Genomic DNA, 11,231 nt, shown 5'->3' on the forward strand with positions numbered 1-11,231 from the left:
TTTGGTAAGATTGTAATTCACGTCGGCAGTAATGACACCCGGTTACGCCAATCGGAGGTCACTAAAATTAACATTAAATCGGTGTGTAACTTTGCAAAAACAATGTCGGACTCTGTAGTTTTCTCTGGGCCCCTCCCCAATCGGACCGGGAGTGACATGTTTAGCCGCATGTTCTCCTTGAATTGCTGGCTGTCTGAGTGGTGTCCAAAAAATGAGGTGGGCTTCATAGATAATTGGCAAAGCTTCTGGGGAAAGCCTGGTCTTGTTAGGAGAGACGGCATCCATCCCACTTTGGATGGAGCAGCTCTCATTTCTAGAAATCTGGCCATTTTCTTAAATCCTCCAAACCGTGACTATCCAGGGTTGGGACCAGGAAGCAGAGTTGTAGTCTTACACACCTCTCTGCAGCTTCTCTCCCCCTGCCATCCCCTCATTACCCCATCCCCGTAGAGACGGTGCCTGCTCCCAGACTACCAATAACCAGCAAAAATCTATTTAAGCATAAAAATTCAAAAAGAAAAAATAATATAGCACCTTCAACTGCACCACAGACTAAAACAGTTAAATGTGGTCTATTAAACATTAGGTCTCTCTCTTCTAAGTCCCTGTTGGTAAATGATATAATAATTGATCAACATATTGATTTATTCTGCCTAACAGAAACCTGGTTACAGCAGGATGAATATGTTAGTTTAAATGAGTCAACACCCCCGAGTCACACTAACTGTCAGAATGCTCGTAGCACGGGCCGGGGCGGAGGATTAGCAGCAATCTTCCATCCCAGCTTATTAATTAATCAAAAACCCAGACAGAGCTTTAATTCATTTGAAAGCTTGTCTCTTAGTCTTGTCCATCCAAATTGGAAGTCCCAAAAAACAGTTTTATTTGTTATTATCTATCGTCCACCTGGTCGTTACTGTGAGTTTCTCTGTGAATTTTCAGACCTTTTGTCTGACTTAGTGCTTGCTCAGATAAGATAATTATAGTGGGCGATTTTAACATCCACACAGATGCTGAGAATGACAGCCTCAACACTGCATTTAATCTATTATTAGACTCTATTGGCTTTGCTCAAAAAGTAAATGAGTCCACCCACCACTTTAATCATATCTTAGATCTTGTTCTGACTTATGGTATGGAAATTCCTTCTTTATGTTCTCTAATGCCATATACCAACACAGTGCAGAGTAGCTACCTAAACTCTGTAAGTGAGATAGAGTATCTCGTCAATAATTTTACATCCTCATTGAAGACAACTTTGGATGCTGTAGCTCCTCTGAAAAAGAGAGCTTTAAATCAGAAGTGTCTGACTCCGTGGTATAACTCACAAACTCGTAGCTTAAAGCAGATAACCCGTAAGTTGGAGAGGAAATGGCGTCTCACTAATTTAGAAGATCTTCACTTAGCCTGGAAAAAGAGTCTGTTGCTCTATAAAAAAGCCCTCCATAAAGCTAGGACATCTTTCTACTCATCACTAATTGAAGAAAATAAGAACAACCCCAGGTTTCTTTTCAGCACTGTAGCCAGGCTGACAAAGAGTCAGAGCTCTATTGAGCTGAGTATTCCATTAACTTTAACTAGTAATGACTTCATGACTTTCTTTGCTAACAAAATTTTAACTATTAGAGAAAAAAATTACTCATAACCATCCCAAAGACGTATCGTTATCTTTGGCTGCTTTCAGTGATGCCGGTATTTGGTTAGACTCTTTCTCTCCGATTGTTCTGTCTGAGTTATTTTCATTAGTTACTTCATCCAAACCATCAACATGTTTATTAGACCCCATTCCTACCAGGCTGCTCAAGGAAGCCCTACCATTATTTAATGCTTCGATCTTAAATATGATCAATCTATCTTTGTTAGTTGGCTATGTACCACAGGCTTTTAAGGTGGCAGTAATTAAACCATTACTTAAAAGCCATCACTTGACCCAGCTATCTTAGCTAATTATAGGCCAATCTCCAACCTTCCTTTTCTCTCAAAAATTCTTGAAAGGGTAGTTGTAAAACAGCTAACTGATCATCTGCAGAGGAATGGTCTATTTGAAGAGTTTCAGTCAGGTTTTAGAATTCATCATAGTACAGAAAACAGCATTAGTGAAGGTTACAAATGATCTTCTTATGGCCTCGGACAGTGGACTCATCTCTGTGCTTGTTCTGTTAGACCTCAGTGCTGCTTTTGATACTGTTGACCATAAAATTTTATTACAGAGATTAGAGCATGCCATAGGTATTAAAGGCACTGCGCTGCGGTGGTTTGAATCATATTTGTCTAATAGATTACTATTTGTTCATGTAAATGGGGAATCTTCTTCACAGACTAAAGTTAATTATGGAGTTCCACAAGGTTCTGTGCTAGGACCAATTTTATTCACTTTATACATGCTTCCCTTAGGCAGTATTATTAGACGGTATTGCTTAAATTTTCATTGTTACGCAGATGATACCCAGCTTTATCTATCCATGAAGCCAGAGGACACACACCAATTAGCTAAACTGCAGGATTGTCTTACAGACATAAAGACATGGATGACCTCTAATTTCCTGCTTTTAAACTCAGATAAAACTGAAGTTATTGTACTTGGCCCCACAAATCTTAGAAACATGGTGTCTAACCAGATCCTTACTCTGGATGGCATTACCCTGACCTCTAGTAATACTGTGAGAAATCTTGGAGTCATTTTTGATCAGGATATGTCATTCAAAGCGCATATTAAACAAATATGTAGGACTGCTTTTTTGCATTTACGCAATATCTCTAAAATCAGAAAGGTCTTGTCTCAGAGTGATGCTGAAAAACTAATTCATGCATTTATTTCCTCTAGGCTGGACTATTGTAATTCATTATTATCAGGTTGTCCCTAAAAGTTCCCTAAAAAGCCTTCAGTTAATTCAAAATGCTGCAGCTAGAGTACTGACGGGGACTAGAAGGAGAGAGCATATCTCACCCATATTGGCCTCTCTTCATTGGCTTCCTGTTAATTCTAGAATAGAATTTAAAATTCTTCTTCTTACTTATAAGGTTTTGAATAATCAGGTCCCATCTTATCTTAGGGACCTCGTAGTATCATATCACCCCAATAGAGCGCTTCGCTCTCAGACTGCAGGTTTACTTGTAGTTCCTAGGGTTTGTAAGAGTAGAATGGGAGGCAGAGCCTTCAGCTTTCAGGCTCCTCTCCTGTGGAACCAGCTCCCAATTCAGATCAGGGAGACAGACACCCTCTCTACTTTTAAGATTAGGCTTAAAACTTTCCTTTTTGCTAAAGCTTATAGTTAGGGCTGGATCAGGTGACCCTGAACCATCCCTTAGTTATGCTGCTATAGACGTAGACTGCTGGGGGGTTCCCATGATGCACTGTTTCTTTCTCTTTTTGCTCTGTATGCACCACTCTGCATTTAATCATTAGTGATCGATCTCTGCTCCCCTCCACAGCATGTCTTTTTCCTGGTTCTCTCCCTCAGCCCCAACCAGTCCCAGCAGAATACTGCCCCTCCCTGAGCCTGGTTCTGCTGGAGGTTTCTTCCTGTTAAAAGGGAGTTTTTCCTTCCCACTGTAGCCAAGTGCTTGCTCACAGGGGGTCGTTTTGACCGTTGGGGTTTTACATAATTATTGTATGGCCTTGCCTTACAATATAAAGCGCCTTGGGGCAACTGTTTGTTGTGATTTGGCGCTATATAAAAAAATTAATTGATTGATTGATGGATCAGTTTGGATATGTCAGAATACTTGAAGAGGTCATGTTGCCTTATGCTGAAGAGGACATGCCCTTGAAATGGGTGTTTCAACAAGACAATGACCCCAAGCACACTAGTAAACGAGCAAAATCTTGGTTCCAAACCAACAAAATTAATGCCTCGCAGATGTGAAGAAATCATGAAAAACTGTGGTTATATAACTAAATACTAGTTTAGTGATTCACAGGATTGCTACAAAAGCAGTTTGAACATAATAGTTTTGAGTTTGTAGCATCAACAGCAGATGCTACTATTATTGTGAACACCCCCTTTTCTACTTTTTTTTATTAATAGCCCAATTTCATAGCCTTAAGAGTGTGCATATCATGAATGCTTGGTCTTGTTGGATTTGTGAGAATCTACTGAATCTACTGGTACCTTGTTTCCCATGTAACAATAAGAAATATACTCAAAACCTGGATTAATCTTTTTAGTCACACAGCACTACTATTATTCTGAACACTACTGTGTGTGTGTATATATGTGTATATATATATATATATATATATACAACCCCTGACAATAATTATGGAATCACCGGCCTCGGAGGATGTTCATTTAGTTGTTTAATTTTGTAGAAAAAAAGCAGATCACAGACGACACAAAACTAAAGTCATTTCAAATGGCAACTTTCTGGCTTTAAGAAATCAGGAAAAAAAATTGTGGCAGTCAGTAATGGTTAATTTTTTAGACCAAGCAGAGGTAAAAAAAATATGGACTCACTCAATTCTGAGGAATAAATTATGGAATCACCCTGTAAATTTTCATCCCCAAAACTAACATCTGCATCAAATCAGATCTGCTCGTTAGACTGCATATAAAAAGGAGTGATCACACCTTGGAGAGCTGTTGCACCAAGTGGACTGACATGAATCATGGCTCCAGCACGAGAGATGTCAATTGAAACAAAGGAGAGGATTATCAAATTCTTAAGAGGGTAAATCATCACGCAATGTTGCAAAAGATGTTGGTTGTTCACAGTCAGCTGTGTCTAAACTCTGGACCAAATACAAACATGGGAAGGTTGTTAAAGGCAAACATACTGGTAGACCAAGGAAGACATCAAAGTAAGACAGAAAACCTAAAGCAATATGTCTCAAAAATCGAAAATGCACAACAAAACAAATGAGGAACGAATGGGAGGAAACTGGAGTCAACGTCTGTGACTGAACTGTAAGAAAACCGCCTAAAGGAAATGGGATTTAAATACAGAAAAGCTAAACGAAAGCCATCATTAACACCTAAACAGAAAAAACAAGGTTACAATGGGCTAAGGAAAAGCAATCGTGGACTGTGGATGACTGGATGAAAGTCATATTCAGTGATGAATCTCAAATCTGCATTGGGCAAGGTGATGATGCTGGAACTTTGTTTGGTGCCGTTCCAATGAGATTTATAAAGATGACTGCCTGAAGAGAACATGTAAATTTCCACAGTCATTGATGATATGGGGCTGCATGTCAGGTAAAGGCACTGGGGAGATGGCTGTCATTACATCATCAATAAATGCACAAGTTTACGTTGATATTTTGGACACTTTTCTTATCCCATCAATTGAAAGGATGTTTGGGGATGATGAAATCATTTTTCAAGATGATAATGCATCTTGCCATAGAGCAAAAACTGTGAAAACATTCCTTGCAAAAAGACACATAGGGTCAATGTCATGGCCTGCAAATAGTCCGCATCTCAATCCAATTGAAAATCTTTGGTGGAAGTTGAAGAAAATGGTCCATGACAAGGCTCCAACCTGCAAAGCTGATCTGGCAACAGCAATCAGAGAAAGTTGGAGCCAGATTGATGAAGAGTACTGTCTGTCACTCATTAAGTCCATGCCTCAGAGACTGCAAGCTGTTATAAAAGCCAGAGGTGGTGCAACAAAATACTAGTGATGTGATGGAGCGTTCTTTTGTTGTTCATGTTTCCATAATTTTTTCCTCAGAATTGAGTGAGTCCATATTTTTTTTCCCTCTGCTTCTTGTTTCTTAAAGCCAGAAAGTTGCCATTTGAAATGACTTTAGTTTTGTGTCATGTCTGTGATCTGATTTTTTCTACAAAATTAAACAACTGAATGAACATCCTCCAAGGCCGGTGATTCCATAATTTTTGCCAGGGGTTGTATATATATATATACGTGTGTGTGTGTGTATGTATATACGAGGTCTGTGAGAAAACTATCCGACCTTTTTATTTTTTTCAAAAACTATATGGATTTGAATCATGTGCGCTTGCATCAGACAAGCTTGAACCTTCGTGCGCATGCGTGAGTTTTTTCACGCCTGTCGGTTGCGTCATTCACCTGTGGGCAGGCTTTGAGTCAGCACTGGTCCACCCCCCTCATCGGATTTTTATTGTTTAGGAATGGCGGAGTGACTGCCGCTTTGTTCCATGAAAAGTTTTTCAGAAACTCTGCCAGACAGCCAGATGGAAACCATTTGGAAGATTCAGATGGCGTTTGGTGAAGATTCTATCGGTATCACACGGATTAAGGACCATTAAAAATGGCCCACAGCGGCGGAGGGCGCACCGCGCCCCGAGCGGCCATTGAAAGGCTGGAACAAGCAGATCACTTCCAAATTTAAGGCTCTGTTGATGCAGGAGGTTGTGTGACTAGCAGAGAAGTTTCTGAAGAGGTCGGGATCAGCACTTTATCGACACATTCCACTGTTAGAGATTTTGTAATGAAAGACGCGCGGACGGATTCGCGCATCACGATGCAGCCGCTCATGGCGCGGGACAAACAACACCTCCGTGTTGGAAGTCTCACAGGACAGGTTGGAACATGCCCAGCTGTTAAACAATTTCTCGGATACTCACTCGACTCACTCGACAGCGGCTGCGTCGTGACGCGCGAATCCGTCCACACGTCTTTCATTACAAAAACTCCTGTAACAGTGGGATGTGCCGTTCATTTCCAAACTGGACGCTGTGTTTTATCCGGGACGTCGTCTGACTAGCACAGGAATTGTGAAAAGACGTGGACATCAGCACTTTTTCAGCACATTGAGACAGTCGTGCGGCGGAATTCTGCACGTCGCGGCCATGCCGCATGGTGCACAGCAACGCCGTGATGAAGCCTCACGGGACATGTTCTGGCATGTCCAGGCACATCCACAATTTCTCGGATAATCACTCGATGGAAAAACCACCGACAGCTGTCTGAACGCCATCTCAAAGCCGTCCTGTGAGACCAAAACGGAGGTGGTTTTGTCTCGCTCCAGTAGCGAATCCATTGTGATGCGCGAAGCCTCCGTTCGGCTTTCCATGACAAAATCTCTTGTTAAGTGAAATCTGCCAGAAAATGGTTGATGTCCAGCTCTTGTGATAACCAGAGAAATGGCACACGATGGTCACGGATCCAGACAGCCATCCGTTTAGAAATGAAATGGTCGTTCAGTCTGTCGATGGTGACTTCGGAGCGCGGCGCGCCCCACAGCCGCTGGGGGCCGTCCTTAAAGCGACAGTAACACTCCTTATTCTCTACCAAGCCCATAACATTTTCACCTAAAGCTAGATAAATTTTTCTAATGGTTTCCAGCTGCCAGTCTAAGTTTCTGAAAAAATTCTGATGGAAAAAAAAGCCCAGATCATTCCGCCATTTCCTCGCAATGAAACGACAACGACAGGGGTGGACCAGTGCTCACTCAAAGCCTGCCCACAGGCGAATGACGCAACCGACAGGCGTCAACTTCCACCAAAGATTTTCAATTGGATTAAGATCCGGACTATTTGCAGGCCATGACATTGACCCTATGTGTCTTTTTGCAAGGAATGGTTTCACAGTTTTTGCTCTATGGCAAGATGCATTATCATCTTGAAAAATGATTTCATCATCCCCAAACATCCTTTCAATTGATGGGATAAGAAAAGTCCAAAAATCAACGTAAACTTGTGCATTTATTGATGATGTAATGACAGCCATCTCCCCAGTGCCTTTACCTGACATGCAGCCCCATATCGTCAATGACTGTGGAAATTTACATGTTCTCTTCAGGCAGTCATCTTTATAAATCTCATTGGAACGACACCAAACAAAAGTTCCAGCATCATCACCTTGCCCAATGCAGATTCAAGATTCATCAGTAAATATGACTTTCATCCAGTCATCCACAGTCCACGATTGCTTTTCCTTAGCCCATTGTAACCTTGTTTTTTTTCTATTTAGGTGTTAATGATGGCTTTCGTTTAGCTTTTCTGTATGTAAATCCCATTTCCTTTAGGCGGTTTCTTACAGTTCAGTCAGATGTTGACTCCAGTTTCCTCCCATTCGTTCCTCATTTGTTTTGTTGTGCATTTTTGATTTTTGAGACATATTGCTTTAAGTTTTCTGTCTTGACGCTTTGATGTCTTCCTTGGTCTACCAGTATGTTTGCCTTTTAACAACCTTCCCATGTTGTTTGTATTTGGTCCAGAGTTTAGACACAGCTGACTGTGAACATCCAACATCTTTTGCAACATTGCATGATGTTTTACCCTCTTTTAAGAGTTTGATAATCCTCTCCTTTGTTTCAATTGACATCTCTCGTGTTGGAGCCATGATTCATGTCAGACCACTTGGTGCAACCGCTCTCCAAGGTGTGATCACTCCTTTTTAGATGCAGACTAACGAGCAGATCTGATTTAATGCAGGTGTTAGTTTTGGGGATGAAAATTTACAGCGTGATTCCATAATTTATTCCTCAGAATTGAGTGAGTCCATATTTTTTTCCCTCTGCTTGGTCTAAAAAAGTAACCGTTACTGACTGCCACAATTTTTTTTCCTGACTTCTTATAGTGTTTCTTAAAGCCAGAAAGTTGCCATTTGAAATTACTTTAGTTTTGTGTCATGTCTATACGAGGTCTGTGAGAAAAGTATCCGACCTTTTTATTTTATGCAAAAAATATATGGATTTGATTCATATGTTTTTACGTCAGCCAAGCTTGAACCTTTGTGCGCATGCGTGAGTTTTTTCAAAGCCGTCCTGTGAGACCAACAAGGAGGTGGTTTTGTGCCGCGCCATGAGCATCCCTCCGCTCCTCTTTCCATGAAAAAAACTCCTGTAACAGTGGAATGTGCCGAAAAAGTACTGATGTCCACGTCTTCTGCCATTGTTGTGTAAGTCAGACGACGTCCCGGATCAACAAAGCCTTCACTTTGGAAATGATCTGGTTGTTTCAGCCTATCGATCTGCGCGCAGAGCGCGCTGCGCTCTCAGACGCTGTGGGCGGTCTTTAAACCGGCTGGAGCACTCCTTAATCTGTGTAATCCCCATAAAATCGTCCCTGAAAGTCATCTGAATTTTCCGAATGGTGTCCACCTGGAGGTCTCTCACAGTTTCTGGAAAAATTTAATGCAGCAAAGCTCCAAATCATTCAGACATTTATTCGCAATAAAAATCCGAGGAGAGAGGTGGACCACTGCTCACACAAAGCCTGCTCACAGGCGAATGACGCAACCAACAGGCTTGAAAAAACTCACGCATGCGCACGAAGGTTCAAGCTTGGCTGATGCAATCACACGTGATTCACATCCATATGGTTTTTGAAAAAAATTAAAAGGTCGGATACTTTTCTAACAGACCTCGTGTGTGTGTGTGTGTGTGTGTGTGTGTGTGTGTGTGTGTGTGTGTGTGTGTGTGTGTGTGTGTGTGTGCATAGCAGAGTGCGGGTGGTTGTGTTTAGAAGTTGTACCTTGCTTAAATTTGCATGGTGAAATATTACAAAATCAAAAAAAAAATTATTTATTTTTAATTAGACTTTCATTGTATTTTTCTCTCCCAATTTCGCTGTAGGAAGGCTGTTTGCCCAGAAGTCTGCTTCTCCTGTCATGTCACAGACTCTGACTCCTACCAGAACCAGTGCTTTCACTGCCCTCTCCTCCTCACACAGTCCCTCCTCATCCTCCAAGGGACCAAGTTAAAGCTCACTGGGGTTTAAATCTGTCTGTAGCAAACCTATTCACTCATACTTTACTTTCCTTATCAGACAGCTAACCTGTACACATTATGATTAACTTCTCTAGTAAAGTCTTTTTGAAGTATCAACACATAAAGTACAACATGCTTCAGTGTTTTGTTTTTTTTGTTTTTTGTTTTTTTTTTTGTCATTAAAAAGCTTTTGGTTTTGCAAGATTTGTTTATCTGTCTGTATCTTAATTGTAGCTAATTACAATTCCTGTCATCAGTACTTTCTCTAAGTGCCACCAGAGCAAAGTGTTTCGAAAATGTAGCCGCTGGACACCAAAAGCCTTAAACCCCTGTACCTGTAAGTTTAAGCCTTCTGTGTTGTCTGTGCATGACTTTAATGTAACTGGGTGGTGCTGTGTAAGGTAATAGTCCATTTTTTCCCCATCTTTCCGGGATTATGTACAGTTTGCTTTGTGCTTCACAGAAACATTTGCTGGCATTTAGATTTAACAGATATGATGCTATTTGTTTGTTTGTGGTATCTTTTTTTTTTTTTTTTTTTTTTTTCTTGACATCTTACATTGCACTAAATGACTTCTCCCCAATAATGAAACATGTATTACATAGCAGTTATGAATTGGATATACTCCAAAGAAAAAAAAAAAGGTGTGTGTGGGGGGGGGGGTCTCTGCTGGATGGTAAAACAGCTCATTTTATTTTTAACCTCCCCCCCAGGAACTTGTGTACTCAGGAATGTCTTCTGAACTCATCACTGTTATATTGTAGGTTTGTTTTTTGTGAACACAGAATGTATCAATAATTACCTCAAGCCTTCCTAAGAAGAATATTTTGACAGTTTGAAGATTTAAACTGTGCTACCTCAGTATTTGAGAGAAATATGCAATACTTATTGCAGCTTAAGTTTATTTTTGTCATTTCTCTTCTTGTGTGTTTATAATATTCAGTATTTTGACAATCATTGGAAATTGTAACTATGAACTTAACAGTTGTAAGGTTGATTTTGAACCTTACTATGGCGTGGAATGTGTTGTATCGCCATTTGTCTGTAAAAAAAAAAATTAAAGTACTTGTTTGCTGTAGGAAAAATTGCGTTCTTTTCAATATTTGTCTCTAAAGACCAATTTGTTGTGGACCTGGGAAAAAAAAATGACATATATTCTTCTGGAGTACCCACCAACCAGACCACAGTCAGAACTGTGACATTCTCCCACCACCTCCCATTTGATCTTTGTGATGTCATAAAGTGAGAATAGTACAGAATGACGTGAAGGTACAACCTGTCTCCATCTGAACTTTTACCTATTCACTGTGTGAGGTATTTACTGTCCTTCCCTTTGTGTAAAGTGTCATTGCGTACCTTGAATGGCGTTAAATTTATGTCAGTCATTGAAAAGAAAAGCTGATTTCCCCATCGGTGTGGTCCTTTTTCTGTCTGTCTCAGGTACCATCTGTATCTCTCTTGGCTAAGTGCAATCTTGCACTCAGCCAGTTAAGTGCAGCATTGCACTTCTCTCGCCACATAATTTGCACAGTAGATCCTTACTTGATCTCCATCTGTACAAGATTGTTGATGTTGGGAGTCATCCACTGA

At 40.7% G+C, this 11,231-nt stretch overlaps 1 protein-coding gene across 1 annotated transcript in view; it reads left to right on the plus strand.

Moving 5' to 3' along the window:
• LOC117515612 (AT-rich interactive domain-containing protein 3B-like) overlaps positions 1-10,267 on the plus strand; it is a 32,004-nt gene extending 21,737 nt beyond the window's left edge. Inside the window, exon 9 of the mRNA XM_034176248.1 lies at positions 9,506-10,267. Coding sequence (XP_034032139.1) covers positions 9,506-9,633 — 128 coding nt within the window. The 3' untranslated portion in view covers positions 9,634-10,267. The remainder of the gene's footprint in view (positions 1-9,505) is intronic.
• Positions 10,268-11,231: the final 964 nt, after the last annotated feature.

The sequence above is a fragment of the Thalassophryne amazonica genome, chromosome 8 (assembly GCF_902500255.1).
Source record: "Thalassophryne amazonica chromosome 8, fThaAma1.1, whole genome shotgun sequence".
NCBI lineage: Eukaryota > Metazoa > Chordata > Actinopteri > Batrachoidiformes > Batrachoididae > Thalassophryne > Thalassophryne amazonica.